The sequence below is a fragment of the Vespa crabro genome, chromosome 6 (genome assembly GCF_910589235.1).
Source record: "Vespa crabro chromosome 6, iyVesCrab1.2, whole genome shotgun sequence".
Taxonomy (NCBI): domain Eukaryota; kingdom Metazoa; phylum Arthropoda; class Insecta; order Hymenoptera; family Vespidae; genus Vespa; species Vespa crabro.
In genome coordinates, this window is record NC_060960.1 from 4,977,518 (window position 1) to 4,995,861 (window position 18,344).

At 27.8% G+C, this 18,344-nt stretch overlaps 5 protein-coding genes across 20 annotated transcripts in view; 3 read left to right on the forward strand and 2 right to left on the reverse strand.

The window, feature by feature from the left end:
• LOC124425096 (syntaxin-binding protein 5) overlaps nucleotides 1–3,490 on the reverse strand; it is a 49,977-nt gene extending 46,487 nt beyond the window's left edge. For 8 of the 16 annotated variants that reach the window (XM_046964943.1, XM_046964942.1, XM_046964940.1 and 5 more), the window contains exon 1: nucleotides 2,522–3,490. In XM_046964943.1, the coding sequence (XP_046820899.1) occupies nucleotides 2,522–2,641 (120 nt within the window). In that variant the 5' untranslated portion in view covers nucleotides 2,642–3,490. The remainder of the gene's footprint in view (nucleotides 1–2,521) is intronic. The other 8 variants (XM_046964953.1, XM_046964952.1, XM_046964951.1 and 5 more) reach the window with 2 other exon arrangements.
• Nucleotides 3,491–4,268: 778 nt separating this feature from the next.
• On the forward strand, nucleotides 4,269–8,260 carry LOC124424823 (ankyrin repeat domain-containing protein 27-like). Its single transcript, XM_046964331.1, has 3 exons — nucleotides 4,269–4,597; nucleotides 4,676–5,068; nucleotides 5,191–8,260. The coding sequence occupies exons 2-3, from the start codon at nucleotides 4,722–4,724 to the stop codon at nucleotides 7,448–7,450; spliced, it is 2,607 nt and encodes an 868-aa protein (XP_046820287.1). The 5' UTR covers nucleotides 4,269–4,597; nucleotides 4,676–4,721; the 3' UTR covers nucleotides 7,451–8,260.
• A 443-nt stretch (nucleotides 8,261–8,703) lies between these two features.
• LOC124424821 (serine/threonine-protein kinase/endoribonuclease IRE1) lies at nucleotides 8,704–14,296 on the reverse strand. Its single transcript, XM_046964329.1, has 13 exons — nucleotides 13,668–14,296; nucleotides 13,078–13,198; nucleotides 12,952–12,994; nucleotides 12,461–12,840; nucleotides 12,159–12,378; nucleotides 11,840–12,087; nucleotides 11,389–11,723; nucleotides 10,883–11,037; nucleotides 10,515–10,801; nucleotides 10,151–10,447; nucleotides 9,908–10,080; nucleotides 9,560–9,751; nucleotides 8,704–9,474 (listed from the first exon to the last, which is right to left on the reverse strand). The coding sequence occupies exons 1-13, from the start codon at nucleotides 13,749–13,751 to the stop codon at nucleotides 9,109–9,111; spliced, it is 2,901 nt and encodes a 966-aa protein (XP_046820285.1). The 5' UTR covers nucleotides 13,752–14,296; the 3' UTR covers nucleotides 8,704–9,108.
• An 821-nt stretch (nucleotides 14,297–15,117) lies between these two features.
• On the forward strand, nucleotides 15,118–18,318 carry LOC124424826 (phosphatidylglycerophosphatase and protein-tyrosine phosphatase 1). The gene is made up of 6 exons (XM_046964335.1): nucleotides 15,118–15,192; nucleotides 15,447–15,510; nucleotides 17,375–17,517; nucleotides 17,609–17,689; nucleotides 17,784–18,020; nucleotides 18,110–18,318. Exons 2-6 carry the CDS (start codon nucleotides 15,495–15,497, stop codon nucleotides 18,239–18,241), a joined length of 609 nt encoding a protein of 202 aa, XP_046820291.1. The 5' UTR covers nucleotides 15,118–15,192; nucleotides 15,447–15,494; the 3' UTR covers nucleotides 18,242–18,318.
• On the forward strand, nucleotides 15,495–16,854 carry LOC124424825 (mitochondrial GTPase 1). Its single transcript, XM_046964334.1, has one exon. It carries the CDS (start codon nucleotides 15,495–15,497, stop codon nucleotides 16,467–16,469), a length of 975 nt encoding a protein of 324 aa, XP_046820290.1. The 3' UTR covers nucleotides 16,470–16,854.
• Nucleotides 18,319–18,344: the final 26 nt, after the last annotated feature.

The window sequence follows — 18,344 nt, forward strand, 5'->3', positions numbered from 1 at the left end:
AAAGTTATCGCGAATCGTTACAAGAAAATGTATTGAGTTACGCATATACCGTCCATAAAGCGGTTCGTATTATGATGATTAAGCGGTAAAATTGAAGATAACGTTTCTACGATATCTCCTCTCGAAACAACCTTTTTCATACCCTAACAAAAGATCGAAAATCAACGAGTCTATCGAGAACGTAGTGAAAATAATGCATTTCCGCTGGAAAAAAAAAAAAAAAAAAAAAAAAAGAAAAAAGAGAACTCTCGTACAAATACCACAAAATCTTGACGGGCGATCGTTTATTTTATCATCGGCGATAACGTCTAGAAAATGATAGACCATTTCATTAGAATATTTTCCTTATGTTTTTATTTTTCTCTCTTTTTCTCGTAGAATGATTCTGCAAGATGTCTTATCGACTACATACCTACATATATTATACCGTACCTTTCCCCTTTACCACATTAGCACGAAATCGAAATGAGCCGCGAATCATAAATCTATGCTTGCAAAAAAAAAAATAAAAGGAAAAGCGAGGTTCGAGGAAATCTATGACAAAACCGTTTAAATCGAGATCAATCATTGTCGAAAGTCTCGATTTAAGATGATACATAACACACCTGACCAAAACATTATTATCACGATAACTTAGAATAGAACAATCAGAGCACGTGCCCTCATCCTAAATGTGTGCCAGGTGCATTGTCCCGAATCTAATCCATCGGTACGCTCTATTCCAACGGGAAACAAGGTCAATTCTTTAATTCTTTGAACGTAGAAAACTATCGAGAACAATTAAATCGTCGAATCATTTTTCACAAATTAATTTTCAAAATAAAATAAAATTCATTTCTCATAACTTTATATGGAATTGAAAGTACGGATCGACTGATTCGAAATAGATGGATTTATTGACATTATTCAGGTAAATATCGAAAGAAACGTTTAATCCTAACAGACAAAACCAGACAACTCTTGCCTTTATATTGATCAATGTTATCGTGCCTGTGGTCGCTGCGACCGATCGCTCACCATCATTTACTCTCTTTCTAACAAACATGCTGCCAACAAATTCAATTGTAACATAACACTAATACTGTTCCGTATTTACTGTTAGTTACGAATTTTCTATAAAGTATAAAATATAAATACAATATAACTATAATATTTTTCGTATTCAAAGATCGTAGATTTTTTTAATTTTTATAAATACAAAAAAAATATTTTAATTCAAACTTTTTTAATAACTTTTATATAATATTTCAAAAGCTTAACTTAAATTTATGTTTTAATTAAACATGAAATCCATTAGAGCTATTTGGAAATTAAACTTGCTTCTCATTCTATATACGTGCAAAGAACAAAGCGATATGAATGTTTGTTTGGAACTAGAATGGTGGTACAAAATCAATATTCATACCTCAAATGACATTTTCATCTGTAGTTATTATTGTTACATATAAACAGCATACTAGTTGGTAAAGGTAACCATAATATAAACTATTGATACAATACATATGTATATATTATATTATATATATTATATATATTATATATTATATATATATATATAAATTATATACTATATCTATTAATGATGCTATGTTTAAACATCATCTATATATTAACACTTATTTTAGCAATATTCTAATTGATCTTGTAAAGAATATTTTCTTATTAATATATAAACAGTAAAACTTAGTCTATAAACATTTCATATAAGTCATTGTTTTTCATTAACTTAGAGAACTTACAATGTCAAAAATTTAATTGAAAGACGAAATTGAATTTTCAATACATATAAAGTAAATGAGAAAGCACCGTAGCTGACCAGAAAATACAATTTTAATTACAGGTTGCCAGATGAATTAACTTAACACATTGTCCATGACAAATACAAGTACAATTTCTATTGCAAAGAGAATTCATTAACTCACAGTAAGTTTATTGATATGTAATATTATAGATCGCAAAGAATGATGTTGCTGCTTTATAAGGAAAAGAATATCAAAGATTTTCTTTCTTAAAGCTGAAAATCATTATTATGAAAAGGAAATTAATACATTTCCTTACGTTTTAAATATTCAGAAGATACTTATGTTTAGTATACATTATACTTTTTACAAATTTCTCATAAATCTGTCTACAAAACTTTAAGTCGAGTAATAGATTAATACCTCTCATTATTATAAGAATCCATAAAGTACATATAAATATAAAAATAACCTAAAAAATGATTTATCTTTAAGAACAATTCAAGCTTGTGCTTTAGACTTTTTAGATGGATAATGTATTAATTTCAATAAAACAGCTGTCAAAGAAATAATAAGCGAACTATCGACTTCGGCCATAATCACGCTCGTTGACGATTATTATATAGAATGCCAATCGATCACGCGGTATTGTAAACATATACGCGAATGTGACATAACGATCTAATTGTCAACGAATCAAGGTAATATAAAAATTGTCACGTAAAGAAACGTCGACTATTTTTATCTCGCAGATTGTTAAAGGAGCTAGAATATTACAATACCTTCTTGACTTGAAAGTGCTCGGATCTTAGATTTTCAACGATCTCCTGGTCCGACTTAGCTGGCTGAGGAATCGACGAACGGAAACCGTCGAGTACCCCTTTGATCGTGAACTTCTTCATCTCGAGCTGATGGTGACACCTTGGACGATCACATGTGCAGCCAACGTACGTACAACGCGCTAAGTCTCTTCGTGTTACGAGCTCGTAGCCTTAACCGGAACTTGCACGACTTACGAGAGAAAAAAAGAAAAGAAAAAAGATTCGCACGATAAAAAGAAATCGATTTTTTGGTCCGTTTTTTTTTTTTTTATTTTTTATATATATATTCCTTCTCTATCTCTTGTCATTAGAGAAAGAGGAGCGAATAAAATCCTGATGACGGATCTTTTCTCTTGTGACGTTGCTCGACTTCTCTTTCTCCCTCTCTATCTTCGTCTACTTGTCTTTCTTGTTCCCTTTCTCTCCTTCCCACTCTTTCTCTCTCTCTCTCACACACTCTCTCCCACCCTCTCCCTCTCTGTCTATCGTTCTGTCTACTTTTCTCTTGTTCCCACTCCTTCTCCCACCACTCTATCTATCTATCACTTCCCTCTCTCTCTTTCTCTCCCTCTCTCTCTCTCGCTCTCTCTCTCTTTCGCTCCTTCACCCGCCGGATACTGCTACCAAGAAAGAAACCTTTTTTACATTTTGACAGAACGATGAACGTGCATCGATTTTCGAGAGAAGTTGATCAAGAATATCGGTAAAGTCCCAATCGACGTAACTAACACGACGTGAAATAGGTACGTTCACGAATCGTCCTTTAAGCCCGTTAACAGATGATATTTTACGAACGCGCTGCGTCGACGGGAATTGTTTTCCTAGTTGACAGCAATGCAGTGTTGTTTAAGCGTGCTAGGATCAATAACTGGCAACAGCCTCATGTGGACTTTCGCACGACCGCGAACGTAGTGTACAGCGCAAACGCTGTACGAAACGTTATGTCCCGTTCTATCGTATACCCTTATTTTCTTCCCTCTCTCTTTCTCTTTTAGCCATTTCTTCGACGTCACTTTCCACCTTTCGCGTCGCTGTTGCTTAGCGCGTAAGAAACGTGCTTCAAAAACAGCAGTATCGCATTGGTCGAAATTAAAGAAACGAATTGTAAAATTATCCAATAAATATTTTCATATTAATTCTTTCACTTTTCTTCCATACGACAGAATCTTAAATTCGTTTATGTTTCACGTTAACGTTACGCATTTTGTTATCGGTTTCAAAAATTCTAAATACTCACATGTAATATGAATTTTTTTAAGGGTAATCCTCAATGTATGTGTTAAAATACGCTCAATACAAGTGCTCACTTATTTCATTCGTTAAATGTAAATGTTAAATGAAAATCTCGCTATACCTACGTTACGATTGGCTGAAAATTTTCATTTTCGTTTACAATAAAACTGATGATGTAATTCAAATAGTTACTATCATTCTTTAAAAATAATTATTTTGTATCGATTTTTAAATAAAAAAATAAACAAATTTAAATTATTTTAGATTGTTCAATTATAAAGAATTGTAAAAATTTTAATGAAATATAAAAACAAAATAGATGAAGATTTATTTATGAATATTTACGTTTTTTATTTTTTGTTTTTCTATTTTAAATGTCACGAATTGTATACATAAAATATACAAACTTCCGTATGTATATATATATATATATATATATATATATATATATATATATATATATATCAATTTTTTATCGAAATACTTCTTTTTTATTTGTAATAAAGGCAATGAAAGTGACAAACTAATTATATTCAGTTCGAATCATAGTAATCAAAAATAGATATCGCAAAAATATTCTGTTCACTTAATCAAGATGAAATGATTATGCAACAAATGTTATTTTTAAATCAACGTAAAATGAAACAATATAGTAGTATGATATATTTTCAATTCTTTCAAATAAACAGAAATTTATATGCTGTGTATATAATGTTTATACTTCAACAATTGTATTTATTAAATCAGTATTAATAATTAAATATGAATTAATCCATTAAATGTATAAATGTTGTTTAACAAAAGGTATGAACATTTTTTTCATTTTTATAAATTCATTTTAAATTACTTATCGCTAAAATCTACTTTGTTCTACTTTTGTAGCGACACAGTACGCCGTGCGGTATGTTTATAGATACATTATTCAGAAATGGAAATAAATTACGACGAGGATGTATCACAAAATCCATTTTTAGAAAAACTTAGGAATTTTTACGAACCTACTTTACGATTAGCCGCACACGAAGGTTGGATTGTGTGCGTACCTCGTTGTGGTACCTTTACAAAGGATATTTTGTACAAAGAAGATGTAGAAGAACATATTTTGATACCAGATTATGACATGTCTAAAACTTCATTTCGTTCTTTAAGCAATAAGAATGTGAAGCTTTTAAATAGAATATTAACTGTAAATTATGAAACACCAAACTCATATCCCTTACGTTTGCTTTTCGAAGAGACATTTTATAACGAAGATTCATGGAAATATCGAATATGGTAAATATAAATATTTTTTAATACGATTATTATATTACTATGTTAATAGAAAATTTCCATAAAAAGTAAGTGGAATTTCTTTTATACAAATATATAATTTAACATACATGTATGTTTTGCAGGTGCATAGAATGTCCTATAAATTGTGAAACGCTATCATCACATAATCATCTGACTATCATAACGAATCATCAAGATGCTATAAATTTACTTTGGTCTGAACTTGATGAAAAAGTCTATACAGCTTTAGAACTGAATTTAAAAGAATTTCAAAAAATATATTTAAATATAGAAAAACCATCGTTAGAAACATTGAAGAATTCTGTCTTTCAATTATACTCAAATTCCATTGAAATGATACTGAAGGATAAGAAATTTAATGATACAAGTATTACTTCCACATATCTCATTCAAAATATTAAAATTGCAGTTGAAACGTATATATTACATACATTAAGAAAAATTCTCCCAAAATCAATATCTAATTATATGGCTAATGATGATGCTAATTTGAATAAAATAATAAGAAATTTAACTGATTTGAAATTTGATGATTTAGGAATACATTTAGATCTGTATACTAATATTCACAGAGGAAAATTAGAATTATCACATATAGTTTGTTACATGACAGTCTTAGAAAAACTTGAATGCCTCAGAAGAAGTATTCGTTATATATCTCAAGGAGTATCTTCTATTTCATCAGATGATTTACTACCTATACTAGTATACCTTGTCATAAAAACTAGTTTATCAAATTGGATAGCACAAATAACTTTCATAAAACATTTTCGTTTCTCAGCAAATAGCATTAATGAAGCGGATGAACTTGCTTATCTAACAACATCTTTAGAAGCAGCAGTAGAATATATAAAATCTGGTGCATTAATGGAAAAAAATAGAATGAATCATATTTCTGATTCAGAACAAAAACATGAAAAAAATGAAAGTGATGAACGCACATCTATAGATTATTTATTTATATGCATAATAAAAGATGATTTATCAGAAGTGGAAAATTTATTATCATCTGACATTATCAACTTGTATAATCAAATTCCTTTATGTCACCCATTGTGTACTTGTGAATCTTGTGAAATATCTTTAGCTAAAAATCGTCTTTTAAATCGACCAACAATATCCTCAAAGAACGAACATGGATCTACAGCCCTTCATATAGCAAGCTTCTATGGAAAAGTAAATATTGTGGATTATCTTTTGAATCATGGAGCTGACACAAACGTAACTGATAATGATTCGTTCACACCTCTTCATTGTGCGTTAATGAAAGGCCATCAAAATATTGTATTACTACTTTTACATGCAAATGCAAATCCTATAATAGTGGATAATTATGGAAATACAGCATTACATATAGCTTCTGATCGTGGACATGAAGGTTGTGTGAAAGCTCTGCTTTACTTTGCAGAACATACAAATTTATTGCTTAATGTTAATTCTTCTAATATTGATGGTGATACACCTCTGCATCGTGCATCTAAATGGGGATATTTAGGTATCATAGAAGTTCTTCTAGAATATGGAGCAAATTGCAAACTTAAAAATAAATGGGGTCAAACATCTTTTGATGTTGCACAAAGTGAACGAGTAACAATATTATTGCAACATATCACGTCAAATGTTGTAATTCCTTGCACAGTAAAAGTTCATAATCCATTACCAATTTTACAATTGTCTCCAAAAACTGAAAGTAAATTAAAATCCAAATGTTCTCCTGACATCCATATTACTATACAAATTAATAAATTATTCGCTGCAATTAGCGAGGGCGATATACACTTAGCAAATTATTATCTTGGATGGAGTAATCAGAATAAACAAATGACAGTACCATCAGATCTTTGTCATCCATTATGTTACTGTGAACGGTGTGCTCCAATACATGAATATTCGGAAAAAAGAAACAAAATACCAACAATCATTTTTAATTCTTATAATAATAATGGCGATACAATTTTGCATGTAGCGTCTACCGTTGGATCTTTAGAAATAATTCAATTACTTTTAGATGCAGGAGCAGACGTTAATGTAACAACGAAATTTGAAGGTCGCACTCCATTACATTTAGCTTGTTTAGCTAATAAAATACAAGCGGTAAAAATAATTTTAGATTGTGCTGCATGCAATATAAATGCCAAAGATTTGAATGGGGATACTCCTCTTCATTTAGCAACTAGAAATATTGATACAAAAATCATGGAATTATTAATCCGAAGTGGTGCTAACGTGAACATTCGTAATTTACAAAATGTAACGCCACGTTTAGAGCTCGAAAAACAAATGTCTAAAGAAGTTGCAAATAGAATATTAAAATGTAATTCTTTAGAATATCCAGGTCATTATTTTTCAGGAATTGATTGATTGATAAATAATGGAAGTACCGTCATTATGAATTAATCGATTTAACTAAAGTGATTAGATGTCATATCTATAAATATTATTAGACATTTTTTTTCTATCAATATACCGTCTATACATTTTATTTTTATATATTTACATTGTGTACATATTTTGAAAATATAAATCGCGTAAAAATGGTTAGTAATATCATTTTATTTTTATTTTTAAAAAATAAAAATAAATATATTACTTTACAATTTTATTATTATTTTGCCAACTCTGAGGAATCATATTGTTTGCGCACCATTATTCTAAAGGTATTACATTCTAAATTATGTGTAGCAAGTGCCTTTTAACATAATATTACTTGAATTAAGTACTTGTATATTTAGCGTACTATATATAATTTATTTGCAAAGTAAACGTTCCATCACTGCATTTCATAACATTTTATTTGTACTTTTTCTTCGTTCGCCAAAGTTTATGTTACATGTAAATTCATAATTTAATTATATTAATTTTGATAAAAATGTTAAATTGTATAAATTATTAATAATTATTAATAATCAAGCTCGACTTGTTGAAACAAATGCTTTTTTGTACTATTTTTCTATTTCTACAAATAATTAGTAATTATTTTCGTCATGGTTTCATAAATTAACATTATTGTTATATATAGAATTATTATAAAACCGTTTTGGACAAAAGATCACAGAGATACTAAGGCATTTTAAGGATCATTTTAATGATCATTAAAGATTTAGAAATTCCATTTAAAATTGTATAACTTTACGCTTTGGACCGTAAATAAAGATAAATAATTAATAACAATGAGAAACCTTCTTTTCATAAAAAGATTAGATACTCCTGCCATAAATAATATAATAATCTCTATGTAATCTGTTATCAACTAAAAACAGCTATGCAATTATAAATTGTTAATCGTAAATTTACGCCAGCATTTACTTAACGATACAATATTCATACCATATTTTTTTCGCTAATATGTACACGCCGTTTACTCAATAATAATATGTAAATTATACAATTTTATGACTGTACAAAAGAATTTCAATGAAAAAAAGGACAACTTATTCTTATATATCCTGTCCAATCATATCAAATCGCACAAGTCAATTTATATTTTTATGTGCATATGTGTATGTTTTATATATAGATTAAAAGTGATTAAGATAGTAGCAATAGTTCGTTATGACTACGAAAGAGATGTGCACTGATCTGTGATCTGCATGGAAATGCGATGCACGAAGTAATCATGGGACCAATTTATGTTTGTTTTTATTTAAGATTAAAACGCTTAATGTCGATAATTATACATTCTCGTTACAGTTGTGCGAACATTTCTATATTTGAACAAACCACCACGCAGACGCTATTGTTTTTGTCAATAGTTATATGCACCTTATTATATCTATAAAATCATAAAAATCTACATAATAATAAACTATCCGTAATATAATTTTAAGAGAAAAAGCTTAATATTTTTTTTATATCTTTTATTAAGATATAAAAATTTGTTTGCTCCCAGCATTGTTATTATCACTAAGTCTTTGTAAAAATTGACAAAATTTATAATAATTTCCAATTTTTTTTGTATTATGATCAGTCTCTCCATCTATATATATATATATAGATATTTCTAACTGATAACAAAATACCTAACTTGGCGGTAATATCCATGTCGACGGTTCGATAATTCTTTTTTTTTCTTGTTTTCTCCTATGTCCGCGATATCTGTTTCTATTTGGACTCCAATCAATATCTCTTTCTTGTATTTTATTTACTGATATAGAAATTAATTGATTTTCTTGTGTTTCATTGTTTTCCATCTCGTTAGGATTAACAAAATTATATTGTATATGGTAATAATGTTTTAAACTTGATTCGTTACGAAACTTTTGCATTGTAATCCAAACGTGACATAATAAACATGGAAATCTAGTAAGCCAATAATCCGTAAATTTGTCAGGAACTTCACCTAAGCTTTCTTGTGCAGCTGGTGTTAATTCCCTATAATGATGTTTCTGAAAGAATCAGTCAAGAAATTATATTATACTTTTATTATTATTATTTTTTATTCATTAAATATCATTTGTTACTTTCGTGTACCTTATTTCGTAATGCTCTTAACAAATCTCTTACACTTTCACCTCGATAACTTCTATACCTTCGAAGATCTATTGCAACTTCATGGTCAATATGCATTCTCCAATCACCTCTTACAATTCGTTTATTACCATTTTCAAGAGCCAACAATGCTGGACTATCGGGTTGATCCTTTTCAACACGATCGCTGATATCCTAAAATACGAATGAAATGTAAAGTAATATATATAATATATATTATATATATATATTATATATATATAATTATATATATATATATATTATATATATATATATATATATTATAATTCTATTATATAGATATATTATTATAGCAATAATTTTACATACTTGAAAGAAAGCAAGTACTTGATTAGGTTCCCAAAATAATGGATGATTATAGATTGCCAAAGCTGGTGGTCGTTTTGATGGATCTTCAGAAATCATTGCCTTTATAAGATTCAATGCTAATTCTTTATCATTTTGTGATATTCCTTGTAGCGCTGTCAAGTTACTTTCACCGCCTATATAAGATATTAGCACTGAATTGATCGTATGAATATTTCAATTAATTATATGCAAACAAATTATTACAAAGTATATTGGCTTGTCTTCTCAAGGGATCACCAAATGGATGTTTTCCATCAGAAAGTACATAATAGAAAACACAACCAAGAGAAAAAATATCAACAGCACATGTTGTTCTTTCTCCATTTAGCATCTCTGGTGCTATCCAACCATCTGTTCCAGTTACACCAGAACGTCGCGAGAATGATACACGACCAAGCTGTAACTTTTTGCAAAGACCAAAATCTGATATCATCGCTCTGACTTCACCCCGCGGTCCAGGAACTGATAGAAGGACATTATGTGGCTTGATATCTCTGTGAACTATGAATATATAGTAAGTATAACTAAACGTCATGAAGGTGTTGGTAAACATCAAAGTAAAAATTACCGATATCTAAAAAATGTAAGTGCTCAAGTCCTGATGTAGCCTGCCGTAATATATTTTTCACGGATATCTTTTCTCTGTTGTATCTCCCTGCTACATAATCTTGTAAAGTAGCTTCTGCTAATTCTAGAGCAATATATCTAAACATTCTATCATGTTCAGTGCAGAAATATCGTACAACGTTAGGATGTTCATCCGATTCTCTAAGTAATGCTACTTCACGATCAGCAAATGTGAAACAATCTGGTAATAGTCGCTTAACGGCTACCGAACGGCCATCGAATTCACCTCTAATACAATTATAATTATCAGAAATGACAAGAGTTATCCATAAAGAAATAAAAGATTAAAAAATATAATTCTATACCTACTTATATACAAATGTTCCCTCGCATCCTTTACCCAACACTTCACTAGTATTAAAAGTAATCTTTCCCACCCTTACCAGACCTTCTCCCATATCTTCAAGAATAACAATGTTATTACGTTTACCATTACTGCTTGTACGACTGTTCTCACGTGAACCCTGGATAAATTACTTATATTTAAATTAATATGGATACACTGTCATTTTCATAATAATTAAAAGTTATTGTAAAGTCATGAATTTTATCGTTTTCAAAAAATAATATATAACAGCGTTTCTTGATATTTTTGGTTGAAATTGGGCCAATTCTCAATCTTTTTGGTTGAATATGGGCCTTACGGCCCAATATATTTGTAATGATATCGCGGTCTAAATTTTTAAGAACTTGATAAACTAGAGTCACTGTATATTATTTTAAAGATACAGTGCTCAATATTGGGCCACGATCCATAGCTTGAGGAACATTGATATATAACAATCGATGTTTATATATATAACGTAATATCGCACCTGTGACATCTGTTGAAATTCTTTAAACTGTGCATTGAAATACCAAAACATTGTAACTATACATCCAACAAGAATAATAAGTGCTAATTTCAATCCTTTGTTCTCTTGTTGATTAAGCCATTTTTTACTCGCCCTATAGCTTTCAGTTAAAATTTTATACCAATTTCCCTCTTGCATTGTATTACCAATTATTGGTGTATTATCAGCTAATGTAATTGGTAAATGTGTTGGTGTTGAATTCAAAGATGATATTTCTGCTTGAATTACATCAGACCGTCCAGTAATTTGAAGTGGTTGATGTTTAGACTTATATTCTGCTGGTACCTTGTAATGACCTGATATGTTTAGAAAAATTCATCAATATAATAATGAAGTTCTTTGTATACATTCATTATAAATAATATTATATAATCAAAATATTTTTCTTCGTGATTATAATTAAGCATATTACCTAATGTGATAATACTTCTTTCTCTTGTGATACTTTGATATCCATCATGAGTAGTATGGATATTTGCAATCACTACATGATCCCCAGGTAAGGGAACTCTATTATCATTTTTATGAATCTGTGCAATTGTTAATGGTCCTTCCAGCAACAAATATTCTGCTTTACTTGATATAGTTGCAGTTGTTGAATCAACTAAAGATGGTAAAGCATAAAGTCCATATCTATGTTGTCCAATGTATAATGTAGGGCTAAAAAACAAAATAAATTTGATATAATAATATATATATATTTAATATAAAAAATTTTAAAGATTACCCACAACAACTGAATATCAGCTGGTTTTGTTACAAAGTGTCCTAGTAAATTATCTAATGTTCCTTCTGCGACACTTGTAAATGGTAGAGTTAATAAGCCATCCTGAGTAACTGTATATATTGCTATAACTGGACTTTCTAAATCTAATTGCCATAGAATTGTGCCTTGTCTTCTATCCAAAGTTACAACTCGACCCGTTGAACTTGTAGTAAAATGTATTAGATCTGAAAAATATGTGTTATAATTATTATAAACATTCCAATTATATCAAATTCTTATTACTATTATCTCATAATTATTAATAACCATAATTTTCGTTTCCATCGTTTTCCATTTTTGCTGCTGAATAATCATAAAATGTCACATTCCATTTTCTATCTTTTTGTTTACTATCCACCATTATGATATTGTATTCTGTGCGTCCAATAAAAATAACATCTTGCATTTCTACAGGACATGTATTACCTGCTTTATCAAAACCTAAAACTTGTTCTCTTCTACCTGTTCTAGGATCAACTGTAAACCATGTATCAATTTTTCTGCCAGTATATAATATACCATCACTACTACGACAAGGACTATTAGCTACCAATTGTGGAATAGTAAATGGTAGTTTTTTAAGAGCTTCAGAATCTGTTCCAAATAAATATAATGATCCATCCTTTGGATCTGGTAGAAACATAGGCCTATAAGTAAAATTTTCCATTAATGTTTATATAAAATATCTAAAATCTGTCAAAATACATGTCATTACAGTATATAAAACAATTTATAATTTAAAATTAAAAATTACTTACATTGTAGTTTTAGGGAAATCAGTAGGTACTTTGACAAGTGGTTCTATAATAAATTAAGAAAAGAATAATATAAATAGACTTGAAAATATATTAATATATTTTACATGGTATTTTATTATGTAATACCGTCATTCTGTTTCCATCGTATTTCTCCAGATCTTTGACCAACTCCTACTAATGCACCACCAAGAGTAGAAAAAATAATAAGAGGATCATCTTGTTCACAAGTAAGTCCTGTATTGTGATTCTACATACGGAAGATTAGGTATTACATTATCTTTATTTCTTATTAAAAGAATTCTAAATATTAGAGATTAAAAAAGAAATTAACATAAACTTTTAAATAAATTTGAATTGTTTAACGTCATCAGATTAATGTTGAATATAATTCTGATAAGAAAAATTATATTACAACAAATAGTTATTTTACATTATTTATGCAATAAATTTTTTAAATATTATATATGCATATACATATATACTGCTAAATATTTACAGTTTCATTTAAAGGGTAATTATAAGTAAAAATAAAAAATTATATTTCAACAAATAGTTATTTTACATTATATATTTACGCAATAAATTGTTTAAATATTATATATGTGTATATATATATATATATATATATATATATATATATATATATATATACTTACAAAATACAGATAAAACTGTTCATTTTTATATACTGTGCATATTTATATATACATACACACCTCTAGCACTTGATGAGAAGCAATATCAGGGAAGATCGTTACAGTAATAAAACATAAGAGTATGATGACACGTCTGTACGCCATATCAAAATTGGCTCTTTAGTTTTTGAGTAAAATCTAGGTTATGTCCGACTCTTTCGGGAATATAAATTTTACAAAATATCGTAAGCACCTCCATACAATAACAATAAAAGGAGAGACACATTGATTGTCCATCAAAGAATCTATTAAGGAGCTTTAGTCTCTAGATATAAGCTCACAATGCCGATATTTTCTAATATCACTGACACGACGGTAAAAAAAAAATAATATCATTTGACTTCGAACAATATTTATTACTCTCTCGTAATCTGTCATCATTCTGTCATTATTATGCAGTTCGTTAAAAAAAAATTATTTTTTGTTAAAAAACTGCGTACATTTTTACAATGTATATGTAATGATTTGTTGTCAGAATAATCCACCTCTTTTGCAAAACTAGCAACAAGTAGCACTAAGATCAAAGCGCGCGTCCACGTATTGATATTTAAAATTCGATATAAAAAGTAGGAGTTAAAGATGATGACTAATGCATTTTTAACTCTTTTTTTTCACATACAATGTTACAAATATTTAATTTTAGTTAATTAATTTTAGATGAAGATAAGAAATACGATGACAAATAATTCGTCGAAATTGCATCATTTAATATAATTTTAATATCATGAGATTATCGGTAGTGTGGAAAAATTATATTTATAATGCATTTTTAAATATAGTGTTTACGTAGATATATAAATTGGTAATAAAACAAAGCGGAATATTATTTAAACCAATGGTATATTATATTGAAGGCACTCAATATAAATTATTATCATTACTTCACTGTTAAGTACGCATTTACCCGATAAGGTGAAGCGTTATAATACATAAATTCATATAAAAAACATACGACAAAAGTACGAGAAAATTATTTAATATTCTGGAAGACATTTTGTTTTATAAATGTATATATAATGTTTGTTAAAGAGATACGTTAATTAGAATAATTATTATTGAATTTTTACACTTGTTTTGCATAATATTTATTTTATATCTTAATCATATATATATATATATGTACATCAGAGATGTGCAAACATTTCACCAAAGGAAAAATAATTCTTTGACTGTTGCCATTCGATTGTCCTTATTCGAATATGCTTACTCTTCCAGTATTTTCAAATGTTATAATTCAAATGAATATACATACGAATATTTTATTTGTAAGCAAAATATAGTAAATCGTGGCATAACAATGTAATAACTGTAAACAAACGCTGAGGAATTCTGGGTCTCTGTTTTGATATAATGAGAACGAAAATCCTATAAAGAGAAAAAATAGAAAGAGTGGGGATAAGAGGCAATTAGTTTCGCAGGCCAATTCAGATATTTCTTATACATACATGGCTAATATTGAATATTGTAGCATATTTAAAATGTTTATTAATCTTTGATTGATATTATATGGTAATTTTAGGTTGCATATAAATATTTTATTCAAAGGGTAATTATAAGTAGAAATTAAACATATGTAGTATTTTAAGTTTTCATTAACCTAAAATATCAACTGTAATACATTAATTCTACAATTTAATGATATACAAAACGTTCATTAATAAATTGTATTAATATAAACAAATACTATAAATTTTTAATTAATACGATTTTTATTTTCAAAATTAAATTTGTTAAAACCCCAAAATTAAATTGTAGATAACCTTATCTGCAATAATCTTTTTTACATATGTTACATTACAGACTATTTTCCATAATATTACAAGAAGATTACTAAAAAGCTGAATCAAAATGAAAGACATAGGAGGTACAGTAAAAACAACTTTCCGAGAAACATTTACATTAGTTCAAAAAGATATTCTACGGTGGTTTCCTGGTCATATGGAAAAAGGTTTAAAGCAAATGGAACAACGTTTGAAGAATGTTGATTGTATAGTAGAAGTACATGATGCTAGAGTACCGATTTCAGGACGTCAAGCAGATTTTCGTCAAACTTTAACTGGTTTAAAACCGCATATTTTTGTATTAAATAAGATTGATTTAGCTGACTTAAAATATAAGCAGCAAATAGAATCTACTCTAAAGAATGAAGGATTATCTCACATACTTTTTACTAATTTTAAAAATCAGGAATGCAAAGGCATGAGAAAAATATTACCTTTGGCTAAAAAATTAATATCGAATTCTGAACGATATAATAGAAATAATGAAGAATCTTTTGCAATGATGATCATTGGTGTACCTAATGTAGGAAAATCTTCTTTAATCAATCGTTTAAGAAATACTTACTTAAGAAAATCAAAAGCTACAAAAGAAGGGCCTATAGCAGGAGTGACACGTTCCGTATTAACTCGTATAAAAATATCTGAAAATCCAGATTTTTTTTTATTAGACACTCCAGGTATCTTAGCACCTCATGTGAAAGATATAAATACTGGTCTCAAATTAGCTTTGATTGGTTGTTTACAAGATCACTTGGTAGGACACATAACAGTTGCTGATTTTCTTCTTTTTTGTTTAAATAAATATGGAAAATATGAGTATGTTGAAAAATTAGAATTACCTGAGCCAAATGATAATATCATTTATGTTCTTACATTTATTGCTGCAAAGCTAGGAAAAACTCTAAAATTACGTGATTACAATAATAAATACATTGTTAAACCTGATTTTCAAGTTGCTGCCACATACTTTATTAATATGTTTAGAAATGGAGAATTTGGTCCTATTTGTTTAGATGATGATAAATTATCTAATATAGGATAAATTAATAACTCAGGATAAATTAATCTAATAAATACATCACATAATTAAAATTACAATTTACATAATTAGTTAAATAAATTAGAGTTTTTGTATTATTGTAATTTTAAATTCTGCATTTTTATCATTTAGCAAAACTTATTTTTTCCATATAAATTGTATCATGTTGGTTGATTTAAATAATTATAATAAATAATATATATTTATTAACTATTTAATATTTTCACCATTACGCATTATCATGCGCATAATGATAAATTTCACTAACATAACCATTTTTTGTAACAAACCAGTACTATATATATGAGGTGGTAATAATTTTTATTTTATGTTATAAAGAAATAATATAAAATAAAATAATCACCTATTGGAGGCAATTTTTTTTAAATAGATTATGATATAAAATAAATTACAATTTTAAATAATTCATCTTTATAAGCACAATATAGATATATCATATCACTTCTTTATTACAAAATGTATAATGAAAAAGACGAAACTAATGTAATATTTTTTTTCTTATGATATATTTTGTTTATAAAGATTTAATATTTTTTAAAAGGATATATATTAATTTTTTAAATATTTTATACGCAATATATATCAAAATTTAGTATATGTAATACATCCTATCTTTCCAATTAACTGTATTGAAAGTACTGTTACTTTCACCTTCAATAGAAAGAAACCTACTTATAAAAGTTCCTATATTTTTACGAGCCAATATTTCGAGAAGAACGACGTACAAATTTTGTAACTGTTATTAGTTTATACATTATTAGTTAATACATTTTTTGTTATAACTATTAATTTATAATATAATATAACAAGTATAGGAATTCTGCAGTATTTTTAAAACTTTGAAACTTAAAGCGTATAACGGTAAAAACTTTTACACTTGTTTGTAGTGAAAATGTTTGCGAGAGTTACTTTTTATCCGACGTTATTATATAATATTTTGATGGAAAAAATAACGTCTAGAAATTGGTATGATAGAATTGATGAAACTGTAATTTTGGGTGCACTGCCTTTTCGAACTATGACAAAAAAGGTATCTCATTTTATTATTTTATTTTTATTTTATTTTATTTAGTACTTATTTCAATAAATCTTTTATTTATTGTTTACATGTCATGTTGCAGTTAGTTGAAAAAGAAAATGTGAAAGCAGTAGTTTCTATGAATGAAGATTACGAGTTAGCCTTATTATCTAATTCAGAAAAGGTGCAAGCAATTAATATAGATTTATATTAAATTATTATGTTCGTGTGTAACATATTTTTATTAAAAATGATTATTTTTTTGATATTGATATTAGGACTGGAAGAAGTACAATGTGGAATTTCTACAATTATCAACAACAGATATTTTTGAAGCACCTTGCCAAAAAAAGTTAAAAATGGGTGTAGATTTTATAAATAAATTTCATTGTACAAATAGAACATTAAAAAATGACAATCACAGTAATGATACCAAAGAAATGGGAAAAGTTTATGTTCATTGCAAAGCAGGCAGAACACGTAGTGCAACACTTGTTGGATGTTATTTAATGATGGTTAGATATGTAATAAGTCTATATTTATTACAAAAATATAAATTTATTCAAATATAAACTTTTTTTTTAACAAAAAAATTCATCTCCAGAAAAATGGTTGGATTCCTGAAGAAGCAGTGGATTACATAAAAAGTAAAAGACAACATATATTACTTCACAGAGTCCAATGGCATGCATTAAGACTTTTTTATGAAACACATATTCAAAATCATAGACAATAAACATTAAAATTTAATTATGTATAATATACAGAAAAATAATTTAATAAAAAATAATATTCAAAATGTAAATACAAAAAGTAATCACTTGATATTTTAATAATAA